The following is a 27,973-nucleotide window of genomic DNA, read 5'->3' on the forward strand; positions in this document are numbered from 1 at the left end:
AGTGTTGCCACAAGTCAGGGAAATCAGAGAATTCAAGGAAAAGTCAGGGAAAGTGAAATTGGTCAGGGAAAACTCAGGTAATTTTATCAAAAGTATTCGAAAAATAGTAAACTTCTAGAATTACTACGAAAATTCTGCTTTTTGGTGTTCAAAAATATTTTTGAAAAACAAAAGAATTAATTTCTCTTTTTGAATTTTCTTTTCATCTTAAATACTTTTGAGTTGCAATGAATTTAAAAGCAAACCCTTAAGTTTTTCACATAATTAGTAATTGCTGTGAAGAAATTAATAATTAATTCAATTATTAATTAATATTAATATAGGTAATTAACAATAATTAATTTTAGGTATTATTAAAAAATAATTCAAGTTTTAAATAATTTTATTTAAAATTCTGAAAAATCCAAAAGTAATTTTTTCACCAGACTGGGAACGGTTAAAAAGTTTTATTAAAATTATCAAAATAATTGGAATTTTGTAAAATTTGATTTTAATATAAATATATAATACAATTTGTTGAAAAGTTTCACTAGAGATTTAGAACAAAAACGAAATTTCGAAGAATTTTATTATTTAATGATTTAAAAATTATTGAATTGACTTTTAAGAAATCACAATTAAATATTTTCATATGTTTGTTAGTGTAAAAATCAGCATTAAATATTCTAAATTGTATTTAAAATAATTTAACTACAAAAGAGTGACAATTACAGTTTTTATTAATTATTAAATTTTAAAATGTTTTAAATTACGTTTTTTCAGTATATAGGAGTTTCGAAAAATTTTATTTAAAATTATGAAAAATTTGGTTTTCATTTTATTTCAATTCATTTTTTTATAATTGAGTTGAAGGTGATTGCAATTTTATGAACAAGTAATTAACTTTGGCACCAAATTTATCTTGATATTGAAATACAGAATTGACTTCATAATGAATTTGCACTGAAAAAACCTAGGCTCAAATTGAGTAGCCTACGCTACTCAATTCGAAATGCAACAAAAATCTAAATGAATCTAAATAAATTTGGCGGCAAAGTCAATTCAAATTTAAAATTAAAATGAATTTGACGTCAAAGTCAATTGGAAATCAAAGTCAAAATATACATAATCGACCTCCTGTTGCATGTCAGGTATGTTAAAGGACAATTCTGTTATAAAGTCGGGTTGTCAATATAATAATTCTGTTGAGCGTCAAAACAATTACTTAACTATTTTATTAAATTTGAATTCTGTTAAATAAGAATTCGGTTGTTTTTTTAGTTGAGATTAATGCGACCCACTAAAAGAATCAAACCTTTTTTTCAAATATTTCAAGTTTCATAAAGTAGGGGAGAGTGGGGCAAGACGGGGTACTTAAGGTTTAAAGCGCAAAAAAACGAAAATTATCGAATATATACTTTATTATTTTTTTTAATTATCATCTTTGGGAATCAGTCTTTCGTAAAAAAGGCGTACAAAGGCCATCTGTTTCTTAAAAAAGCTTATAATTAATAATATTGAAAAAATTGCAAATCTCCCCATCTTGCCCCACCGGCGGGTAAGATGGGGTACTAAAAAAAACAAACTATTTCTGTCAACAAATTTTACAAGTAAAGGTTGCATTTTTATCTTTGACATCGACACCAGCACAACTGCTCAAAGCCCATTGGCCGCAGACAGAACAAGCAGCCCAGCCTTCATTTGAGTCTAAATAATAACCATTGCAATAGAGTCAAGGTGTATTTTCCACTTTACCATCGCTAATTGATGATTTAACCTGACAAACTTTTTTCTTTTTGGCCACTTTTATTTTATTCAGTCTTGATTTAAGTAGTTTTCTTAACTTCTCTTATTTCTCTTTTTTTTTGCTTAATTTGTGAACCCCGTCTTGCCCCATCTTGCTCGCACCTACGAAATTGAATAAAACGATTAATTACTACAATTTACGATTCAACAAAGAAAAAAAAACATATGCTTCCCTTCTTCTGTAACCCTTGACAGTTAGAAAAAAATTTATACAGTTCATTAACTGTTATTATTAAATAATAAACGCCTCCTAAAAAAAGTGAAAAAATGACAAGAAAATCGTCGAAAACAGTTTTTTTAGTAAAACAGATAAAAGATTTGTTCTCATGGCTTTTAGGTTTTATAAACAAGAAACTATCGTCTCGGTGCAGTACTATGTAAAATATAATCGCGATTAGTTAATTCGTTTGTTAAATAGGGCCGGTACCCCGTCTTACCCGCTGCCCCGTCTTGCCCCACTCTCCCCTACCCTGAAAAATTTTAACAACATAGGTTTGGGGCCGTCCATAAATTACGTAACACGTTTTTAGTGAAATTTTGAACCCCCCCTCCCCCTATGTAACAGGTTGTAACAAAATCGTTTTACCCCCCCCCCCTCTATCATTGTTACGTAATTTTTAAAAATATTTTTTTTACTAACGTTTTTCGAAACAAATTTGTTTATTACTGTTATTTTTAGTATTTATATCGTACAATAGCAATACAAAATTAAATTAAATATAAAAACATTTAGAGGAATAATTTTATTAATATTTATATTTTTTTTACTTGTATTGAAGTGGCGGCAAGGGACAGCTTTTGAAAAATTTATCGATTATAAAGAGATTAAGTTCCTTATAAATATTACGTAACAATGATGATTGACCCCCCCCCTCCCATGTAACATATGATAATTTCTGATAATTTTTCTCGAACCCCCCCTCCCCCCTAAATGTGTTACGTAATTTATGGACGGCCCCTTTCGTATATGAACAAAAAGCTTCACAATGCTAATAATTCCAAATTATTAGATTATTAAATTAATTAATTAGATTATTAAATAATCCAAAAATAAATTACATCTGTTACTGAATTAAATATTAATAAATAAATAATGAATATCGCAAACAGAAAAATAGAAAAATTCAATTCACCAAAAAAAGAAGAAATAAATTACCATCCAAAATGGAATCATCAATTGGTAAAACGATCCATGTTTCTCGAACACCATTCCTCTCGTTGTCACTCTGCGAAATCCATGATTGAATCTCCTCCTTACCGCCGAGAGCAACAATGACACGTTCTGTTGTACTGTTTCCCATTTCACTAAAACCTAAGTAACTCTTGACACACAGTCCATTGTCCTTGCTGACATCTAAAAATCGTCCAAGAACATAGGGCGATGTTGCCAACACTAAATCAATAGTCTCATATTTTGTCGTTAAAAAATGTACCAAAATATCAATTAGAGGATTTGTTAAATTTTCCATTTTGTAATTAATTATTGGCAAAAGACCATATTGCTTAAATGGCTCCAATGTTGTTTTATAATTGTCGGCTATTAATATTCCCATATTGTATTCTAATGTGCATTCGGAATTCGCTCCTATTGTTAAAATTTGCTTGTAAACGTGCATTTTGTCCTCACAGGTATCGTAAAAATTAACACCTGAAAATAATTACATGAAATGGTAATTACATACATACAAGATAATTAATTTTTTTTAATTTTATTTCATTCTTACTAAAGTTTTAAACTTACATAAACGTTCAAATGAACGTAATTTTTTTTCATTAAATATTTTCAAACATCGCATTAATAAAATGAAGAAGAAAATTAATATAAAACTATTATTCAGTTAAAAGTTACTTTTTCATTTCATTTATTTTTTCAATTATCATTGAATTATTAATCTTTTTCTTAACCCTTTAACTTTTCGAATCAAATGTTTCGATCGATTCCTTACTTTTAAATTTGAAACCACTTTCAAAAACTCATAATTTTTACAATAATTAACTTATTTTCTATTACAAAACACCAAAGACCGTCAAATTTACTCTAATTTGTAATGAGAATTTATAATGTCAAAATACAAATACCTACAAATTATTAAAGAATCAAAATTTTTTCATACCTATTGTCATTCCTGGTACAAATGAATTTTTATTTAATGTCTCAATTACTTTGAGAGCTGTCGAAACCTGTTGATGACCTTTTATTGACGAATCATTGCATTGTGGCCCGTAATTAGCGTCCACGAAAACTGAAAGAGCAATTTACTCTTTAGTATAAATAAATATTTTTGTAACTTATAAATAATTTTATAACTATAAAAAGCAAAATGTAAAATATTATAAATAAATGTAACAAAATGTAATTAAAAATAACCGAAAACAATATATTTTTATTACTTTTTTGATTAGTGCATTATTATTCTTATAATATTCTAATAATTAATAATTATTGTAGCTAAAAAAAATATTAACAGACTAGCAGTCTTAAATATTAAATAATAAAATTAATGTTAATAATGTTTTTGCCTGATTTCCAGACAAAATTTTGACTTTTTTTTATTCTATTATTTTCTATTAACACTACTGTAACTTTTTCAAAAGTATTTTCAATATTTCAATTTAATTATTTCCTAGAATACAATTTAGGTAGGTACCTAAATTTCAAACAATTTAAAAAAAATATTAAATAAAAATTTTACAAAAAATAGACTTCCTCAGAAATTTAAATTATACCCAATTGTTTTAAATTTTTATTTTCTAAAATTTCAAATTTAAACCTTTTTAAAATTCAATTACTTATAAAATTTCTAAACGTATATATCTCTTATAAATTTCAAATATTTTAAAAATATTTAACTAAAATTGTTCTCTAAATCAATTATTTTTTCATGACAAATTTGGCAAATTGATGCAAATAATTTAGACTATGATGCAAAATTATTGTAAAAAAAATTTAATTTAATGAAGAAATAAATAAAGTTTATTCATTTAAACGTTCAGAACTTTAGGGTAATAAAAATTCAATTATTTAAACAAAAAACGAAAATTCATCTAAAATAATTCTGAAATCCATTTGTTTACAATTTGATTTTACTAAATTTCAATTATTCCAAAAGCTTTCAATTTATATGTTCAAAAAAATTCAAGCCATTTAACACGATTCTGTAAACTTCAATTATTATTGTTAGAAACAGAAAAAGCTTTTAAAGTTTTGTATTAAAATTATGGTGGTGATTTTAAAGTTTATGAGTGAAGCAAAGAAAATTTAAGAAGAATTAAATCTGTTTAATATTTTCAAACGTTGCTGAACACTAAAATCCATAATTTTTTTTATAAATATATATGAAATTAAAAATTCTGAAGAACTTAGTTTTTTGAAAAATTTTGATTCAAATTCTTTAGAATTTAGAATTCTCTTGAATAAGCTCATGAGTTTCATATGTATCGACAGCACAGCTGCCCTAATACAAAAACCTGCTTATTCTGAAAAATATTTTTCGAAATTAATTAATAATTTCAAAATTATCAAAGAACTCAGAAAAAAACGGTAGCATGGTGGGATATTAGGGCAGCTGTGCTGTCAATACATATGAAACTCATGAGCTTATTCAAGAGAATTCTAAATTCTAAAGAATTTGAATCAAAATTTTTCAAAAAACTAAGTTCTTCAGAATTTTTAATTTCATATATATTTATAAAAAAATTATGGATTTTAGTGTTCAGCAACGTTTGAAAATATTAAACAGATTTAATTTAACATATGAAACTCATGAGCTTCATATTATGTATCATCAAAATATCATAAAATTTAATGGGAAACAATTTAATTATGAACGTATTTTAAATGAAATTTTTTTTTTAAATAATCGAATTCTATAAAAAAATTTGAATTTCCCTCGGAATTTCCGAAAACATAATGAATTGAAAATTTTTCAAACAATTTTATATTTCAAAGAAATAATTTCAATTTTTAAAAATAGTCTTGTCTTTGAAGGAAAAATATTCAAATTTGTAAAAAAATTATTTAATAATCATTAAATTTCAACTATCAAAAGGTGTGGATAGAATGAATGAATGAATGACAGAACGACAATTATTATAAATAATAATAATGTTAATAATAATAATTATTATTATTATTATATTTGTTTTGTTTGAGTTATAAAAAAAAAAAAAAAAAAAAAAAAAAAAATTAAATTAGATTGGAATTAAATTAGAAAAATTGAGATTAAATCGAGGAGGAAAAAAAATTCAATTAATTCTTACCAGAGATTACTGCATTGCCCTTCGTTTCCAGAAACGTGTTTTTCTTTAAACACGTGACATTCTCAATGGCCGAGAAGCCATATAAACTATTCAAGATCAGAAAAATTAGAACAATCATGTTTTGTAAATAATTTTCCATTTTTCTTTTTTTTAGAGAAAAAGAATTGGTGTTTTTTTCATTAATAATTTAACAAATTTTCTAATATATTTTGAAAAAATTTTACTAATTTGAAAGGAAAAAATTGTTTTTTTATCAACCATTTTCATGTTTGGTCGATATAAACACAGGCATATATACGTTTCACTTCAAACACACTTTATACACAATTTACTTGGGGCTGACTTAAGCCTTTACCATTACTACTTTTTTCCTTGAAAGAAAAGAAATTCACTGTTAGGCACACAATCACTTAATGTAATATTATAACAACTGTTGTTCATTTTTTGTTTGTTGAAATATTATTTCCATCTAAAATGATTTAAAAAAAATCAAATTTTTAAGTTATTTTTAAAATTTATTTTGTTTATAAACATTTTTTAAAAGTATTTTTACGAAATACAAGTGCAGAATTGTGTACTGAAATATCTTTTAGTTTCTATTAATCATTTTTTTAAAATCAGAATAGAATTTACTTCACAGATGATGGTTGATAATATTTTTAAATTTTGTCATTCACTATTGTTGATTAAAATGAATTATTATTATATTATTATTTAATATATATGAATTGTTATTATTTTCTTGTTCAATATTATCGATTTTTATTGAAATTTACCATTTTTTTTATTTATAGATAATTTTTTTTATTAAATTGTATTATTTAATTACATTATTTTTATTAGTTAGTTGTATTAATTTTATTATTTAATTTAATTAATTTTATTATTTAGTTGTATTAATTTATTGTTTACAATTATTTAATGAATTTTTTTACTGATTAACAAAATTATTTAATTGTTACATGATTTTCTTTTTAAAATTTTATTGTCAAATTTATTGAGAAGAAGAAGAATGATGATTGAATGATCGTATTGTCTGAATATTGATCTTGATATTGTGTGATGGTCATATTCAGCATCAGGATATATACTGTGATTATGATTTGGTAACTAAGTTTAGTGAAGTGTTCCGACCGAGGTAGAGGCAGGTGCTCGACTGCATCTACTCCAATGGAAGCCGTATTTGTGCTGTCCCGGTCTCTTTAAACGCATTAGGCGTTCACGTTGAATTGTGCAGCCATTTAAAAATAAAATAATTGACAGCCGGGGCTGGTTTTACTGAAAAAAGAAATCCGTTTATTGACCTGCCTTCTCGCATCACTTTTTTTTCTTCTTTTTTTATGGGTCAATCATTTATTCCCGAGTAGAAGGATATCTTTATTCATATTGTATATTTCGTCGGAGATCGCGTTATTTTCTCCCAGTAAAATGTATTTTATTCTTATTTTCATTTACATTTGTTTATATTTATTCACATCTATTTATAATTTCGATATTTTTTTTGTTTACTTTAATTTTTGTTTGATTATATTTATTTACACTTTTTTATATTTATATGTTTATTATTTATTATCTCATTTGTTATTATATGCTTTACAATTTATTCATAATTTGATTGTCTACGTTCTAAAAGTTGAAATAAATTTTGAACCCTATTGAGGATCGAACCCCAAACGCAGAACCCAATTTAAGACGCTTTAACGACTACGGCTATTCGATCAACTTCTATTTTCTATATAGGGGAGATTGGGGAATTGTGGGCCACCTTCATTATTTAATAATATTTTCAAGTTTGATCATCCAATTTTTTTTTTCTTTTGTTCGTCCAAAGTAAATTTTTCAAGAATTAATTATGGAAAATATTTTTTTAATTATTGTATGTCATTATTGGTAGAGTAGAACGGGGTGAGGCAGCCAATTGCTTCTTATTTCTGCATAATTTTTTCAAATCGTGCGCTATTGATAATGTAGACTGCTTATGCTACGTTACTTTAGTTGCTAACAGATGGACATTATTGCTGCAGCAGTTTAGCAATGACAATATCATTTATGAAAACAGACTTTTTGGATGTAACTTTTCTAAGAGTTATTTTTGTGATTTTAGTTAATAAAGTTACACGAATGAAATTCTTGTAAAGTGATTTACAATGGAAAATTTAGTGCTGAAGAGGATGGTGTTAATGGAATTGCGCTATTTTTAATATTACGGGTTTTGTGAATGCTCAGGTGCGAATTTCGGTCGGCCGCCACAGTTGGGACGTCGGGCCAACTGTGGCAGCCAAAGTTTCGGCACCCAAAGGTGGCCCGACTTTGGTTGAAAGTTTCTTCCAAAGTCGGGCCAACTATGAATGCCGACCGTGAGAACCCAGGTTAAAATCCCCGTACAGGATCCCGTGCAGGAAATTGGGACAAGGTTCCTGTGCAGGTTCCGATGCAGGAACCTTAGCTATCAAAGGTTCATGTAAAGGTTCCTGTACAGGAACACTTGCAGGATCATGTACAGGAACCTTTGCAGTTTTGTAAACTGCAGGTACTTAAGTATAAAGGATCCCGTAAGGAACCCGTAAAGGATCCTACACAGTTTCCTCAATTAATTTATTTATATTTTTAACTCCTGCGCAGTAGTTTTCTATGAGTTTCTCGAATGCGCAATACATTTTTCTGTCCAACATTGTTATACGAGCCTAACGTATTGAAATATGAAGTCTATGTATGTCAAATGTTGCTTAACATATAAAAATTAAAAAAATTAAAAAGTTTCCTGTACATGATCCTGCAAGTGTTTCTGTACAGGAACCTTTATAGGAACCTTTGATAGCTAAGGTTCCTGCATCGGAACCTGCACAGGAACCCTGTTCCAATTTCCTGCACGGGATCCGGTCGGGATCCTGTACAGGACGGGTACACGGGATCCGGTGGGGATCCTGCACAGGACCTGCACAAGATCCCGAGAGGATCCTTTAAGGATCCTGTACGGGGATTTAAACCTGGGAACTGATTATCCGCCACACTGTCGGCCACAGTTGGGCCAACGATCGGGTGAACTGTGGCCGCTAAAGTTGAAAAACCTACTTTTTGATGGTCGGCCCAACCGTCAGCCACAGTTGGACCAACGGTCGAGTGAACTTTGGCCGCCAAAGTTGAAAAACCTACTTTTTGATGGTCGGCCCAACCGTCACTCGTGCCTTCACTGATGCAGACAGATGCGTCCTCATATGAGACGCATTACGTTCGCATGTCATAAAGGTGCATGATGCATGAGAGTGAAATGCGACTCTCGTGCGTTTTTTAAGGATTATTTATGATAAATATATTGTAAAAAATTAAATACAAAAAGCTAAGGTTAAATTTAAAAATATATCATCAAAATTTTTTATTTGGCATTAATACTGAACATTTATCTCTTTAGTCTTGAACATACATAACCTCCTAAATAACCTATAATAAACATTAGCTGAGATAATAATTCGTAATAAATATAAACTTTTCAACAAAAGTCAACTGTATAATATAATAAATTAACAATTTGGACAGCGTCTAAGAGCCTTTCTATTCGCAGCAAATCAACTTTAAATGCTCTTGTTCGATATGACCGTTATATTTTTTAATTTTTCAATTTAAAAACGAGTTTAAACCAAAACAAATATTTATAAAACATAAAAGAAACAAAACTGTTATTCGCACACGCATTTTTTATAAATAGCAAACAATCACGACATTCACCCAACGATAAAAACACATGCTCAGAGCGAAACTGGACGTCATGTGACTCGAGACGGACATCAACAAGTACATTTTCGGCCTTCTTCTTCTTCTTCTTATTATAGTCATGGGTTGAACACAACTCACGACACATTGGCAACGTACTGTGGACTAAAGCCTTGTACATACAGCCATGATCTATCTGAAACATAAGTAACAAGCCGCCTCTCCACCGAGTCCACACCGTACTCGGAGGTAAAGCAGCACATTTTCGGCCATATTGGGAAAATTGGCTGCGCACCCTGCGCACATGCGCATCGGTGAGACCGCGAATATTAAAAAATTATAAAGTCAAATATTTTTCTGCCTTTATTATCAACTTTGGATAAATAAATTAAAATAACGTTCTACAGTAAAGTTTTATTTTTTTAAGTAAAAATTTTTTGTAGTAATTTCAAAACATTTAGTAATTTATGATTATTTAAATTAAATTATAAATTACAATCTATAATAAATATTATATATATGAGTCTTTCCATTATATTTCGACTAAAGTCTTTGCCGACTAATTTTAAAAAATTATAATATTTTGCAGGAATGATTTTAAAGATATTAGGATCATCGAACAAAAAGAATTTTTTAAATATTTTTTATATTTATTGTAAAATAAGCATCCAAAGTATATAAAGTCGTAAAAACTGTCTATTAGAAAATATTAAAGAAAACACTTAATTTACTATGAAAACGTAAAAAAATTATTAGAATTTATTATGAATGAATTATTTTATTATTATAAATTGATAGAAACAAATTATTATTAAGAAATATTAAATAAAAAATTATTTTAAAGTTCACCTGGCAAATAACCTATTTTTGCAAATTTCATTCGCTAAATGTGAGAAAGAGAAATCATTAAATTGCACGGAAAAAAATTAATCTCTAAATTAGAGATTAAATCTGAGATTTAGGCATAACCTATCACTGGAATCGGACGTAAGATGTAAGCAGATCACTAAAACTGAAATTTGGTATTATATCTAATCCGAATATTAGTATTGTGAAGAACACGTATTTCTTATGCCTAAAAATGATATTAGGAATCTCAAATTTTATGACATATGGAACATATGTTCTAAACTATCAACTTACTTGAATAAATTCAAATCTAATATATTATTTGAATAAACAATATTAAAAATTTTAGTCGTATATTTATATAATTCTTATTTTTGTAATAACTCGATGTAATAAGAATTTATAATTTATCACAATTTAAAGTGAGAATTATTCACAAAATATTTATATTGTTTTCCCTGTATGAACTATACATTGACAAGTATAAAAAAGTAGTTGAATATTTTCAAAACACAATACGAATTTTATATTTTTATTTCATTTTTTTGTTTTAACGGCGTTGGAAGGTCTGTAAAATTTGTAGGTTACAATTATCGCCCGACAAAATACGACACTGACTGATTTAAATGACGTGAAATAGGTAAATAAACATTTTTCAACCACTTTTTCTCTAAACACAGACACTATTTACAAAATAGGCCAACATACAACGAGTAGGAATCTTCTTAATTACCTAAATTCAAAAGATGGTTTAAATTCATGCAGAAACGCGGTTGTAAAATGTGAAATTGGAAAGTGATGTAATGCTAAGAATATAACAGCTGGACCATTGTGCTCTCTGCATGCTTCTGCCCTCTTCTGGCGACTGGCAGTAATCCGCTTCTTGTTGTCTGTCATTACATTACTTTCCAATCATTTTCAATTTTACATTTTACAACCGCTTGACAACCGCGTTTCTGCATGAATTTAAACAATCTTTTGAATTTAGGTTATTAAGAAGATTCTTACCCATTGTATGTTGGCCTATTTTGTAAAAAGTGTCTGTGTTTAGAGAAAAAGTGGTTGAAAAATGTTTATTTACCTATTTCACATCATTTAAATCAGTCAGTGTCGTATTTTGTCGGGCGATAATTGTAACCTACAAATTTTACAGACCTTCCTTCACAGACCTTCGCTTTTATTTGGATATTTAAAAATAAAATTAATACTTAATTAATTAAAATGGTTTAAATCTTTTTTGTCACTGATTAACTTAAAACACAATGTACCTAATTCATATAAAAAAAGTTGTGAAATTAACAAATCTCTAAATCAGAGATGTGAATTTATGGCGTTTTCTGGTATAAAGTTTGACAGAATCAAACACAACTTATCACAGTAATTGTGACTATAATGTTTAATTTAGATACATTTATATTTCATTGGACTTCAAATTAATATTATTTCAAGTTTAGAGATTAATTTTTTTCCGTGTAACAAATATAATATAGATAACTTATCGATTTCTCTTCACTAAAAATGGTTTTATTTCCACGTTTTCTTTTAAATTTATTTAAGTATAATTCAAAAATATATATGTCCTTTTTGTTTAAAAAGTAATTTATTTAAATTGTTATAAACAATATTTATTAATAAATAGTTATCTTTAATTCCTCTTAACTAAAATTTTTTTTTCCACGTTTACTTTTTTATTTAGGTTCATTTAAATAATATATGTTCTCCTTGTTTAAAAAATAACTTATTTATATTGTTATAAACATTATTAATTAACAAATAGTTAACTTTTGTTCCTCTCCACCAAAGACTTTATTTTCTAAGTTTAGTTTTTCATTTAGGTTCATTAAAATAATATAAGAATATAAGTATAAGTACATATTTTAATGTCACAGCCTATTTAAAATAAGTAGTTATACTTACATTCTTATATTTTTTAAATGAGCCTAAATAAAAAAGTAAACGTAAAAAAAAATTTTGGTGAAGAGGAACAAAAGTTAACTATTTGTTAATTAATAATGTTTATAACAATTTAAGAAAGTTAATTATTAAACTAGGAGAGGACATATATTTTTTAAATGAACCTAAATAAAAAATTAATACGATATACATAAAAACAAATGAATGAACGATATTTACTTTTTTAACATTTTTTGAAAACTATCAATATGAAGTGAGATAATTGAAAATCTCGTATCGTTATGCATCACCTGATAAATATTTTTTAAATTAGAGAAATTAATTATTTTAATAACATTAAAATAATTTTACATTATATTATTATACGTTGGTAAATATTACTTATTTGTCATTTTAAATTAATAGACATTTATTTTTCAAAGTTGTAGTTTATAAAATCCATTTGCGTGTAAGACTGTAGTGCGTTAGGTTGCGAGTTCGATCCCCGCGAGCGTTAAATATTTTAAAATGTATGTATAATGTTGTATTTAGTGTGGAGTGTATGTGATAAATGTGTAATCAATTTAACCCATTAATGCCCATGGGCACAGGAACACAGATATTGAATAAGTGACTATTGGGATCCTGGCATAGGGTCTAATACTAATTTTTGACGTTAAAAATTTTGTTAAAACTTTTTTTTTTAAACAATTTGTTATAAACAAATTAAGAAAAATTAATTTTTAAAAAAAAAACTAATAGCACCATTCGATTTTACGCGAAAATCTACTACGAGAACATATATTACATAACTTTTTAAAAAATACCTATTGTTATAAAAATGTTATAAACAATTAGCATGCATATATACTCGTTCCAGCCCATGGGCACGTAAACGCAGATATCAAAAAAGTAACTACTGGGATCGTTGCATGGGGTATAATAATAATTTTTGACGTTAAAAATTTTGTTTAAAAATAAAAAAAAATTAAAAATTGAAAATTATTTTTTGTTATAAACAAATTAAAAAATTATGTAATATTTTGCCTACGAATTCAATTGTTAGTTTTACATAAAATCCATTTATTTATGCTTGGTTTGAAACACCCTTTACCCAGCTTAATTTGTTTATAACAATTTTATAAACAAAATACGACTTAGAGAAAAAAATGACTTATACAAAACATTCTTATTTTTCCACGTAGAATCGATTGGCGTTAAGTTTTCAAAAAATTTTTAATTTTTATTAATTTTTTTAAACAATTGTTGTTAAACAATTGGAAATTAAAAACAAAAAAACAGGTATATCTTTTTTCCATTTGCCTATGAATCCAATTGTTAGTTTTTTAATACAATGGCTGGTTTCTTTATGGGACTTAAGGGGTTAATTTTAAGGTTAAAAATGTTTAAAAAGAAAAATTATTAAAAAAGTTAGGAGACAGAAAAACAATCAACAACTAACATCAAACTGCGAACAGATTACCGGAATATTATTATAGATTATAGATTATTATCCAATTTTATTATCGTTATTATATTTATTATAAATTTTTTATTTATTTATTGTTAACGGTACTTTGACAGACTTGACATTTTAATTATTAATTAATAATTTTTTATTCATTTAAAGAATTTATGGGACAAGCTCTTTCATAATTATGATTATATTTTACTTCTTTACAAGAATTTTTAATTATTATAAAAACCGACAATTTGAACGTGTAACACAATTGACAGGAGTGTTGAAATTTAATATTTGAAATTAATTTTGACGTTCTTGGATAACTTTGGCTTATTATTTTGAACGAAACTCGTATAACTATAGAAAGTTCAATTTACCATAGTCGAGAATTTGACAGCATAGAGGAAATTATTGAGGGCATAGTTCAAGTCCACGAGTTGTCCCTTATGGCTATATGTAAATAAATTGTCACCTACTTTTAACTATTAAATTTGAGTAATTTTTTTGAAATTGTTTCTTTTGCTTTTTTTCTTTAAATCTCTTCTTACAACTTTAATTACAACTTTTAATTTTTCTTTTTTTTTCCCTATTCTGTAATACTTTTTTCTCACTTTCCTTTATATTCTTGTTAATCTTATGAAAATAGCTCTCTCGGCCACGCGTACATTTTTCCTTCGTTTTTCTTTTTTTCACGTTTTTTTTTACATTTTTTCTCATAATCTACTGTATTCAGTTTAACACCCTCAAGATAATGTTTGTATATTTATTTTAGTTAATGACAAAATGTGTAATAACACAACATACAGGGAATATTAAAAGAATTGTATACATACACGAAATTATTTTAGCACATGATTTTTTAAAGTCAAATTATTTATGTTAATATATGTGGACGTCCACATGAAAAGGGCCCATATTGTCGGTTCCAGTTTTCGAGATAATCGCAATTTAGTAATTTTGGAGCAAAATCTTAATTTTTTTTTTATTTTTTATTATCAATCCACATGTTTTGACAAGTCGAATCATGCGGTTTTCATTAATTTATCAATAATTTAACTGTTTAATTTCATTGGTTCTTTAGAAAAATGAAAAGGGTCCATTTTGTCGGTCATTTGCAAAAGTAATCCGAATTTTAAAAATGGAGGTGTTGAAAAATTTAAAACCTCTTGATTTTTCATCTATAAGGTGTCCTGGACTGTAAACAATTCTTATCTGAATAACTTCCGAGAAGAACCAGAAATATTGATGTTAGAATCTTTTTTTTTGTAATTTTCGAAATGAAAATTTTGATATTGCGTCAATTTTTTCATAATAGAGACTGTCAAAAAATTTTTAATAAGTGTAATATCTATTCTTTTTCTTCAAATGACACAATAAAATTGTACCTAATCATTAATCTTGTAAAAAAATGGTTTTTTAATAGAAAAATTCTCCTTTTTAGAAAAGGGCCCATATTGTCGGTTTTTCGTATTTTCAAAATTAAGAGGGGGGGGGATGGTTTTAAAAATTTAAAACCTATTGGTTTAGTATCTTTTAGGTACCCTGAACTGTAAAAAATTCTTATCTGAATAACTTCCCAAAAGAACCAGAGATATTGATGTTAATGTCTTTTTTTCGTAATTGTCGAAATGAAAATTTGGATATTGCGTCATTTTTTCCATAATAGAGACTGATAAAAAAATTTGTAATAAGTTTAATATATATTATTTTTCTTCAAATTACACAATAAAATTGTACCTAATCAATAATCTTGTAAAACATGGTTTTTTAATAGAAAAATTCTCCTTTTTAGAAAAGGGCCCATATTGTCGATTTTTAGTACTTAAGTACGAAATTTTTGAAAATGAAGAGGGGGGATGGTTTTAAAAATTTAAAACCTGTTGGTTTTTTATCTTCAAGGTGCCCTGCACTGGAAACAATTCTTATCTGAATAACTTCCAAGAAGAACCAGAGATACAACAATTAGTTGGTATCGCAATCTTTAATTTCGTTTTTCTCAAAATGACGTTTTTGGCGTTCTAAACTTTGAAATTCCTTAACTCAGCGAATTTTTAACCAAAAAAGTTCTAAGACCACTCAAAATTTTCCAAATTTTGCCAGGAATACGCCCATATAGATAACTCTAATAGTGCCAAAATGGGCCCTTTTCACGTGGACGTCCACATATATTTAATCATTAATAAAAATAATAATATAAACAATAATAATAGTATTTTATTATTTTCATTCATATTGAAAGTAGAAAATATTAATTTAAGAAAAGAGAAAATAACAAAAAGTTTGACATTCGAAAATAAAAGCAAAAAAGTTCAGAAACTGATTAAAATTGTCTTTTTATTCAAAGTATAAAAGGAGGAAAGAATCTTTTTTAAATGATATACAAGAGAGTAAAATAAATTTTAAAATAATATGGTCGTCGAAGCGTAAGATTAAAAAAATTTTTTTTAACTATTTTTTCTACTGAACTATATTTTTTTCACGCGTTTGAACACATTGAACGAGATTACCTTCATAATAGACTTCAGTAGATTACACTCCTTAAACGATTCGCATCATTCTCGTAAAATCTAATGAGGTAAACAATTTTTAATGCATTAAGCACTTGACAGAGAGTAAAATAGAAAAAATTAAAAAATCACCTTGCGAATTTTTATTGATCAAAAAAAAAAAAAAATAAGACGCATTAAAGAATTTAATTTTTCCTATTCTCTTATATTTTTTCTTTAATATTTTATAATATTGTATTTGTTTTATTGTTATTTTTTTATATTGCATTTGTCTATTGTTGCATAGAAAGGTAAAATTTCTCACTGTTAACTGTATATGTGGACGTCCGCACTATTGCATATCTATAGGGTAAGTCCGGGAGAGCTGGCCATATAGTTTTTTTAAAGGATTGTAAAAATTATAAAAAAGCATTTCTTGTCTTAAATTTTATTGATAATTAAACATTGAACACTTAACTTTCAAATGACGAAAAATAAAATATTTTCATAAAAACAATCTTAAAATTTACATTTTTCAAAAAGTGACATCTCTCCCGGAATGCCCGGGTGAGATGGCCACATGTGTGCGGGAGAGATGGTCAATACTTATAATTTTGGGCTTTTAGCTTAAACTTCATTTTTAATCGTTCACATTACTTTCCTCTTTTTCTGGTCGCATTTTGAACATTTTTAATGCAATTAAGTGCAGTTTTCATGTAGCCAAAAGTGTCGAATACTATCCTCAATCAATGTCGTTTGGTTGTAACTTTCGGCACAACCTACTAATAGATCTTCATCTCTGGTGTCAATTAGATCAATTATTTTGTTCTCAGACATTTTTAATTTGTTTTTCTGTAATATTTCTTGAATATCTAAAATTAACATAAAAAAATTAAAATGAAAGTCACTTATGGCCATCTTACCCAATAATACATGACAGAAATAAACATCAAAATATTAAATAAATAAAATAATTTCTCCCTTAATTTTTTGTTTATATCAAAGCATAGGCTATGTACTACTCAATGAAATTTAAAATTAAAAATTACCTTAAAAAATATAAATATAACAATAAGAAATCTGAATTTCTCAAATTTTTTTGAGACCACCCGTGTTGAAATTGCCATGTTATGGCCTACACAATGATCAAAAGATCTGGCCCCGATTTGGGTCATGGTTAAATTTCTACACGGGCATGCAAAAAAAATGAAGAAGGATTCTACTTACAATTTTATTATTTTTCAACAAGTTATTTTTTACATTTATTATTAGTCTCAAAAGGTTGAAGAATAACTAATAATAAGTGATATTTTTTTTACAAATTCTGTAAAATATTTGAATTGGCCATTTTCCCCGGACTTGCCCTATGAGCGAATTCCTTGCAGAATTTGGAAATTTTTGAGTCGTCTTAGAAATTTTTTGGTGAAAAATTCTATGAGTTACAGAATTTCAAAGTTTAGATTGTCAAAAACCTGATTTCGAGAAAATCGAAATCAAAGATTGTAATGCGAATATCTTCGGTTCTTTTAGGAAGTTATTCAGATAAGAATTGTTTTAAGTCTAGTACTCCTTTAAGATGAAAAATTAATAGGTTTCGAATCTCCCCCTCCATTTTGAAACAATGAAAAAATAACGGACATCCGACAAAGTGGTCCCTTTTCTGAAATTGGGTTTTTAATTAGTAAACCTAATTTTTTGCGAAGTTAATGGTTAGATGTTATTTCATTGAGTTATTTGAAGCAAGAAAAGATAAAGTAGACATAAAAAAATTTTTTAAGAAACTTTATTGTGAAGAATCTTAGGAAATATCAAAATTTTCATTTCTAAAAAAACGAAATTAAAAATTGTAATGCGAATTCCTCTAGTTCTTCTGGAAAGTTATTCAGATGAGAGTTGTTTTTAGTTCAGTATTCTCTTAAGATGAAAAATCAAAATTTTGAATTTTTCCGCCCCCTCCATTTTGAAACAGAAACAACTTTTGCAACGGATCGACAAAGTGGTCCCTTTTTTGGTACATTTTGTTAGCAATTGAAACAACGTGAACTAGTTCTGAAATGATAACCGTGTATTACAATTTAGAAATTAAATTTACATACCAATTAAATAGATTCTTTAAATTCAAAATGGCGGCCCAATATGGCGGACTTAAAATGGCGGATATTTAAAAAATTGATCCGATTCGCTTGAAATTTAGTACTTAGGGGTTTTTTGGGTCGCTGATTACGAATCTGGTGTAAGTTTTTAAAAATTAAAATTAGCGGCTCCAATATGGCGGACCAAAAACTTAAATTTCATCAGATTCACCTGCAATCTGGTACTCGGGGGTTTGTGGGGTTGCTGATTGTAAATATAAAGTCAGATTTTCAAAATTTATAACAGAAGACCTACTATAGTAGATAGAACTTTTTAAAATTGATAGGATTAGCTCAAAATTTGACATGCAAGAGTTTTTCTGGTCAAGGATTACGAATTATACATTGGATAATCACTAGAGTAGTTTAAGTATTTAACTTCTTAAATTCGAACCTAACCAAGTTTTGTTTGGTTTTGGGGCGCCGAAATGTCGAATATTCGACATTCGAACTAGGCTAACTCGAATGTCGGTTCTTCGAAATTCGAACTGGACTGACTCGAATGTCGAATATTCGACATTTGAACTAGGCGACTGAAATGTCGAATTTTAGAATTCCAAAACCGAACATAACTCGGTTCAGTTCGAATTTTGTAGTAACTAGGCAATTCGAATGTCGAATTTTCGACATTCCAATTAGGCGAAAAAATTCGAACAGTTCGGTTCGAATTATTTTGCACAGCTCTAATAATCACATTACAAATTCACCTCGTTTCATAGGTATTAAGAAAATGACTAATCTTATATATTTGACATTTAAAATGTTTCCGAAGTTTCCTTGTAACATTAGATTCTGTAGTAGCCAACTTGTCCACTACTGTAGAACTACGGTTGCATGATGACGATGGCTGCGGACCCGCTTTCCCATCCTGACCAGTCAACGATACTGGGCTACCGAGACCCTGAATTTTGCCAGAACTGTTTTCCTGATGAAGAAAGTCTGTATTTGTGATATACAAGTATATCACAAGTACAGACAGAAAAGGAAAGAATGTCATGGATATACACTACCGTCCACGAGTATCAGGACGATTACATTCGACTCTATGAAAAAACATGCTATCACTTTTTCAATCGTATCTCGGAAATTAAAGAAGATACAAAAAAACTTAAATACGGTTAGAAAGCTGATTAAATTCTGCGTAAAATAAGCCGTCTTTGAAGTGATTTCGTTAATTATTTTTTAAGTTGTAGAGTGTGAAAGAAATAAAAAAAATTATCAAATTTTCTCATTTTTGTCTCTTGACTTCAACTTTTTCAAAAATCTAGAAAAATTTAGATAAAATTTTTCTAAAATCACAGAAATCTTCGTTGGAATTTCAGCTTTAAAATAAGCCTTCGGAAATTAAAAAAGGTTAATCCGTCTTCGATATATCATTAAAAATGTGAAGCCGTGTTTCGACCGATTGGTGCATTGAAATTCAACTGTGACGACTCGATTCTGGCTTCGCGCGGCAGCATATGAGAGAGAAAACAGAGACGAATTCATGCGGGGGAACGATGAACTTTTGAGTTTCTTTATATTACTCGTGAAACATAATTATTTATTATTCTCCAGCATAAATTCGTCCCTGTTTTCTCTCATTCGCTGCCGCGCGAAGCCAGAATCGAGTCGTCACAATTGAATTTCAATGCACTAATCGGTCGAAACACGGCTTCACATTTTTAATGAAATATCGGAGACGGATTAACCTTTTTTAATTTTCGAAAGCATATTTTAAAACTGAAATTCTAACAAAGATTTCTGTGTTTTTAGAAAAATTTTACCTAAATTTTTCTAGCTTTTTGAAAAAGTTGAAGTCAAGAGACAAAAATGAGAAAATTTGATTATTTTTTTTATTTATTTCTCACTCTACAACTTAAAAAATAATTAACAAAATGACTTCAAAGACGGCTTATTTTACGCAGAATTTAATCAGCTTTCTGACCGTATTTAAGTTTTTTTTGTATCTCCTTTTACCCTTAAACCGCACACTTCCGAATCCATCCTTAAACCGCACATTGGGTGTGCGACACCCGGGGACTTTAAAGTGTGTTCTCCAAGCTGAAAGAAGGATATTATGTTTCAGAAAAATTATTTTATGTAGCTCAGTACATCTATTTTGAAGGAAAATAAGTTTCATAATGATTTATTTAATCTTAATAATTAAAAAAATGTTTTTTAAAACTACTGAAATCACCTTAAACCGAAAACTGGGTATCAGCCACCCAGAAATTTTTCGCTGTTAGCTTCATAAAGTTATGAAATACACAAACACACTTGGGAGACTAATGTCCCTAACGGAACATAAAGTTAAGTACAAAATGTGTCGTCCAATAGCGACACATGTTCAATTTTTACGACTTTAAACGAAATATTAGAGTAAAAAGCTAGAATATGGGTGTCGCACACCCAGGGTGCGATTTAAGGGTTAATTTCCGAGATATGATTGAAAAAGTGATGGCATGTTTTTTTATAGAGTTGCATGTAATCGTCCTGATACTCGTGGACGGTAGTGTATTTTAAATGTTAAATATATAAGATTAGTCATTTTTAAAAACCTATGAAACAAGGTGAATTTGTAATGTGATTATGCTATGATCCAATGTATGATTCGTAATCCTTGACCAGAAAAACTCTTGCATGTCAAACTTTAAGCTAATCCTATCAATTTTAAAAAGTTCTATCTACCATAGTAGGTCTTCTGTGATTATTAATAACACTATTTTATTATTGTAATTAAAAGTAGTATGAATTAGTTAATAATTAAAGTAGAATAACTTAAAGAACTATTTCTTAATAATTAAATTGTTACAATCTTAATGATAATATTAATAAATTAATAACTAATCTATATAATATAGGGTAGAGTCTCCAGTTGTGAGACGGGTTTTATTTTTGACCCGTAAATTGTAAACGGGTAAACGAAATTGTAAATATAATACACCGTTCGAAAGGTAACAGAAATACGCAACTTTTATTAAAAGAAAGTATAGTGTTACGATGAACTCAAAAAATTTTACGATAAATTTTTCGAGCACATCGCTTAAAAAAAAAAAAAATGTCTCCAGTTGTGAGACACTCATTACAAATTTCTAAAATTTAATAAGTTTGACATAAAACGTTATGTTTAGTAGAAATAATTAAATATATTAATAATATATATTATTATATACTAAATAATAATATTTATTCACCAAAATATGACTATCAAATAAACACAATTTAATAGCTTCAACAAGAGCATTAAAATGGATTTCTTCTGAATCAATTGACTTTTTTACACTTTACATGCCCAAAAATACTAGAAAAAAAATCAAAACAACATTTAAATAGTATGCCTGCAAAGTCGTATTTTTTATGCTGCCCAGATGGGTGTTGACACCGTCTCATAACTGGTGATATGCTGTGTCTCACACCCAGAAATTGGCGCTATTTTGAAAAAGGAAAATTAAATTATTTTCAACCGTAGATTGGAACAATGCAATATTGCATCACAAAATATAAGGAAAACACTAAAAGATAATGCATTACATTTACCTTTTCCAATTAATTAACTTGGAAAAAAAGTACTTTGCATTTATTGAAAAAACGCTTTTTAGTCGATTATCACACACAGTGTTGGTATTTAACAAAAACAGTTTATATATCCGCTTCGGCGTACATGAAAAAGTTGGCTCATATAAAAAGAAATGTTTTTATATAAACCAATCGGCTTTTTAATATTGCATGTTAAAAAAAATTGACTGTCTCACAACTGGAGGTGTCTCACAACTGGAGACTCTGTTACAAAAATTAATGAAAAATAAGTATTAATTATAATCAAGAATCACTATCTTCGGAGTTGTAACAAAGAAAGAATTGGAATTTATAATATTTTATTTAGTTCAATTCTTTGATAATTTATGGGGTCGTTATCTCTCTCTCTAATTTTGATACATCTCGCCTCTTTATAATTTTATTAAGAGAATTTTCAGCTTGTCATTATTTAAATAAAAGATCACAATAATTTATGTCAAATAAGATATATTTAAAACAACCAAGTTTTATTACAAGTTTTAAATTTCTCAAAACCAGATTTCGAAAATATGAACAAAAGTTGGATGAAATATGATTCAATATTCATAATAAAAAGATTTACTTAAATTTTGAAACGATACTATTTGGTTACTTACGAGGTATTGGCCTTAATTCCTACCGCACTTAAAAGAAAGGAGAAAAGGTCATCTAGAGCTGGTCCTCCTTCTTTTTAGAACGGGCAACTATTTGTTTATTTGTTTTAATTTGTTAAAGTGTTGTTCACCATTAATTCTCAGTCTTTGCTATTCAGAACGTTCACTAATTACAACTTATTTAAATGGGACAATTTGAAGCACTCATTTTAAATATTTTGTTTTTATCTCTACTCGTTTCGATTCCTCAATCTTTACGCGGCTATTTAATTCGAATATCTATTGTTTTGGACTTGTCTTATGATCGTTGTCATAAGTTCAAAACCATTCAAAGTGTGACGAAAGGGCTGCCAAAATTGTGGAATATATGAACGAGAGTAATCGACAATCATGATTTTATTTATGAGATGGTTTAAGGGGGGAAACCACATTAGGAGGCTCATTTTTATGGATTTTTTAAGATTTTTTTTTTGGGGGGGGAAGAATTATTTAAAATTTAATAACATTTGAGCATCTTTTTATTTATGTTTTGAACAATGTTTACAAATTTTTTTGATTTATTTTAATGAGAAATGAAGCAGTTATGCAGTGGTTACCGCTGATGGTCCAAATATATTTTCTCGGCTTGTGTGCAGTCTAGCAATTTTAATTTCTATCTAAAATCAAATTTTTTTCTTGTCTTACATTTTTAACTTATTTTCTAAGAATATGAACCTCAATCCAGGTAAAAATAATGAAATTTACAAATTTTTGAAGGTGTTTGAATTTTTTAAAAATTTTTACAAGTTTTTTTCACTAATTGTACCTAAAAAACACCCTTAAAATCGTGATAACACCTCAAATGTTGGTTCATATTCTTCGTAATTTTATAAAGAATGAAACTACAAATTTTCATAATGATTGGTAAATATTTGTTTAAGTTAGAGTGCACGCAAATATGAAAAATGTCATTTCGAGAAAAACGCGTTTTAATAAAAAGTTACTAAAAGCTAGAAATACATAGAAGTTAACAATAAAATAAGGTGCTTACCGATTAGTCTGCAATTCCAGCACCGTATAGTAAACCTTCTTCTTCTTCTTCATAGGCTTCATTTTGAGCTTGCTGCATTGCTTTTCGTGCTTTTCGACCTTCTTTTGACTCCATTGAATTACGTCGATTCTGCCGGCTCACGCGTTGGTTATCCATTTGTCCGGCGTAATTAAAGCTTTGCAAGCCCACTACAATTTTTGCTTCGTTCATGACCATCAGAAGGGAGGAATTTCCTTCATTGAATAATCCTGCTGCTAAATACGATGCCACTTCAATGACTTTTAGACCCGAGTGCAAGTGTTTAGGAGCAAAACGCCATACTGTTGAGTTAAAACTTTCGTTGGCGTTTTGGGTGTGGCCACCTAAACATCTTTCCAGTAAGTCATTCCTCGATAAGTCTTTATAGATTGGCCAAATTGCTTTCGCTACGTCGGGATGCAATGGAGTAGGGTGCGGTTCAAGTTCGATTCCAAGCGCTGTTCGTTTCTGATATTCGCACCAGCTGTCTTCTCCCTCTGGGCAATACATATGTTGAGGTTTTTTGTCTGTGGAAATCATATGATAGTATGTCGCCATAATAGCTTTTTTCATGTTTTGCACACTATCTACATTTCTTCGAATCGCAAGTCCATAATAAGTGGTGAGCTTTTTCACTAATGACTCTGTGAGTTTACCTCTTCCACTTAGCTTTTGAGTTTCTCGAACGCCTCGGAGTCGAGTTCCCATTCTCTTCTGGACATGATCTATACATTCGCTTTTTATAACTTGAAAATCATTACCATAAGGATTATCATTGAGAATTGCTGCAAAAGTTTTAGAATCGCCGTCGCCTATGTAGTTGCCGTATTTTACGTCATATTCTTCTTCTGATCTCAAAAACATCTTTTTTACAGACTCCACTTCCATTTTTCCTGCAGATCCTTCATGATTTTTGGTACATTCTTCGTCGTCATGGTTTTCTTTCCAGGTACCGTCTCCAGACACTTTAAAATTCGAAATCGGTCTTCCTCTTTTTTCATTTTCTTTTTTCTCTTCCTCAACAGCTTTTTTACGACAAAAATCAAAAACTGTCTTCGCAGCAGCGTGGATGTGACTTAAAATTCAATTATACGTTTATTCAACCATGCCACTGCCGATATCCATATAATTGCAAAATACATTTAACCCTTGTCTACCAATGCCTAAGAGTCTCATGACAAATACTACTCTGCGATTTATTTCGAATCCAGTATTTATTAGAGGACATGAATTGATATATCTAGATCCACAGTCACATTTGACAACGAGTTTGAAACCAAGGCCTCGGATTCCACTTTCTTCAAACTTCACATTATGCTTGCAAATTTCACAAATTAATATATCTGATAATGCTGTAAACAAAGTGAAAAATTCAACAATCTGATAAAAATGCAATGGATTCACAATCACATTTTCACTCGTAGCACTCGAGAGTTTTTCCGCACTAGCACTTTGATCTTCATTACTATCACTCTGGTTATTATCGTGCTGGTTTCCATGAAATTTTCTTTTCCGTGGTCTACTGCGACGGTCGTAAGTCTTATTTTCACCTTTTGGATAAGAAGACATTTCTCACTCTCAATTAAAAACGCTCTTAAATCTCACTAAAAATCTCAAAACAGCTAAATCAAAACTGATGCCAAGTAAAATAGAGCAACGCTCTAATAAAATATAGCCGAAACAACTCCTTGCGTTAAAGCTTCTATACTATCCTTTAAAAAGAAAAAATTATGGTTTTTTTTTAAATTTTATATTTAAAAAGGTTCTGCTACGTAAGTACCAGCTTCTTTGCGGATCAGGCCCTTGCTTGGTCTTATTTCCTCATCCAAGGAACTTCTTTCTTTAGAAAAAAAAACATTTCTTCCCTTTCCTTCGCCAAAAGATCTGCTGGCGGGACACTTGCAAGGACCTGCACAGCACTCGTAGATACCGTCTTATATGCAGAGATGATACGCGTTGTTATCGATCTCTGCGCCGACAGTACCTTTTCACAGATGGTCACACATCTTTTACTGCTCAGGGATGGGGCCCACGCTGGTGCTGCATAGAGCATTTTAGCGTGGGCGACACTCGCCACCAGTCTCCGTTTTTGTTCACGGGGTCCGCCTACGTTCGGCATTAACCGTGAAAGATTAGCCGCTCACTCGATCGCCTTATTTGACGCCGTAGCCATGTGGTGGTGGAAGTTAAACCTTCCATCCAACTCCACACTAAGATATCTAATTTGCTTACTCCACTTGACCTCGAATCCGTCTATCACGATTCGTAGGAGCTCATAACCACGTCTGTCTGTGACCAGCAGTGCCTCGGTCTTTTCCAGAGCCATTTCAAGACCTCTGGTATCAAGCCAGCTTTTTGCTAGTCGCAGACATTCGTTCACCAATGTCCCAAGAGCCTCCTCACTTTCGACAGTGCACACGAACAACGCGTCGTCCGCAAAGCCGATGATCACCGCACCTTCGGGTAGATCTATTCGCAGAAAATCATCATAAGATACATTCCATACAAATGGACCCACCTTCGAGCCTTAAGGAGCCCCACACTGCATCTCTTTCTTGAGAGTGCAGGTGTCTCCCTCATATATAACCCACCTGTCGCAAGATAATTATCCATTATCCGCAACAAGTAGGGCGGCATGTTTTTCTTTTTCATCGACTCGATGAGATCTTTCCATCTGGCGGAATTAAACGCGTTGCGTATGTCAATTGCTACCAACGATCAGAAGCTCTTCTTTTTTCCAGATCCCAATTTGTTTTTTCCTGCTTTGGCTATGTCCACAACTGCCTGAATGGCATCAACTGTGGACTTGCCTTTACGGAAACCAAATTGGTGATCCAATAGACTATTCTCTCCGGTCAAGTGGCTTTGCATTCTCTGCAGAACCATATTCTCTAGAAGTTTACCCATCGTATCCAACAGGCATATAGGCCTGTACGATGAAACCTTATCTAGAGGTTTTTCACTTTTCCTTAGGAGGACTAACCTCTGTCGTTTCCAGTCGCGGAAGAACTCTCCTCTCTCAAGGCAAAGATTGAAGTATCGAATCAGAATCTGGGGTGAAGTGTCGATAACCAACTTTAGGATCTCGTTACTTATTCCATCGATTCCAGGCGCCTTGTCTGTTTTCAATCTTTTGCCTGCTTTTTGTAGTTCACTAAGTGTGAACAGTTCTTCCTCTTCGACTTTGCAAAAACTCTAGTCCCTTCTAAGGTATGGTTCTGCAGGAGGAAACAAAGAATTTATTATCTTTCTGACCCAATCGGGATTGACAGGCCGGGGGTCTTTTGCCTCGTCGCTAATTTCTTAGTAACGATTTTAAAAGCCAGACCCCATGGGTCCTTATCGACTTCCTCGATTAGGTCCTTCCAGCTACGACGTCGCGACTTGCAGATCTCTTTCTTGAGGTTCTTTTTCGCCTCCTTGAAAGCCTCTTCCAGCAAGGGATCTCCCTTAGATCGGGTATATGTCCTTCTTGCTTTGAGGCATTCCTTCCTCAAGGAGGCTAGCTCCTCTGATCACCAGTGCAAGGATTTTCTTACGGGAATGGCGCCTTTGCGTGGCATTGACGCATTGCAAGCGGTGACTATCATGTTCCTCACCGCTCGCACCTCCCTATCCAGACTGCTCGGCCTCTTCACCCAGCCCAAGTCCTCAATTAAAAGGGCTTCGCTTAGGGACCGGCCGAACTTTTCCTTGTCGAGTCTCTTCATATTCCACGAGGAGGTTTTGCGACTAGGAACATCCTGTCTTTTTCCTCCTCGTGTGTCTCCCATCGAGACTGAGAACTCAATGTACTGGTGGTCACTTGCGGTATATTCCTCAGAGACCCGCCAGTCGGTTATGCGGCTAAATAGTTTAGACGATGCGATTGTTAGATCTATAATTGATCCGATCGCACCTCGTCTAAAAGTCCATGTATTACCTCGGTTTACAGCTAATAAGTCGTTTCTGGAGATCATTTCTCCAATACGAATTCCTCTCTTGTCGAGTCTCGTCTCACCCCACTCTGGCGACTTTGCGTTAAAATCGCCAGTGATGATGGCATCCAGTGAAAAGTAACAGCTATACATACGTATATTAGCCACCTCTATCCACACGAACCCACTGCTCGTCTCCAGAAACTTGTCAACCCGCAATTCTGGGTTGCACAGCTTTATGGCGGCACTCTTCGCCTTATCATGATACCAAGGGGCGAGGTC

The 27,973-nt window shown here is 30.1% G+C and overlaps 2 protein-coding genes across 4 annotated transcripts in view; one reads left to right on the forward strand and one right to left on the reverse strand.

Annotated features, from left to right (window-relative positions):
- Nucleotides 1-7,194, reverse strand: part of LOC122513110 (protein bride of sevenless) — a 33,621-nt gene extending 26,427 nt beyond the window's left edge. For 2 of the 3 annotated variants that reach the window (XM_043629365.1, XM_043629367.1), the window contains exons 1-4: nt 7,008-7,188; nt 6,046-6,514; nt 3,900-4,028; nt 2,942-3,433 (exon numbers count right to left, since the gene is read on the reverse strand). In XM_043629365.1, coding sequence (XP_043485300.1) covers nt 2,942-3,433; nt 3,900-4,028; nt 6,046-6,184 — 760 coding nt within the window. In that variant the 5' untranslated portion in view covers nt 6,185-6,514; nt 7,008-7,188. Of the gene's footprint in view, nt 1-2,941; nt 3,434-3,899; nt 4,029-6,045; nt 6,515-7,007 lie in introns of all 3 variants that reach the window. The other variant, XM_043629366.1, reaches the window with a different exon arrangement.
- Nucleotides 1-27,973, forward strand: part of LOC122513113 (G protein-coupled receptor kinase 5) — a 668,663-nt gene that overhangs the window by 321,726 nt on the left and 318,964 nt on the right. The window lies entirely within an intron of this gene.

Source organism: Leptopilina heterotoma, unplaced genomic scaffold (genome assembly GCF_015476425.1).
Source record: "Leptopilina heterotoma isolate Lh14 unplaced genomic scaffold, ASM1547642v1 Lhet_134, whole genome shotgun sequence".
Classification (NCBI taxonomy): Eukaryota; Metazoa; Arthropoda; class Insecta; order Hymenoptera; family Figitidae; genus Leptopilina; species Leptopilina heterotoma.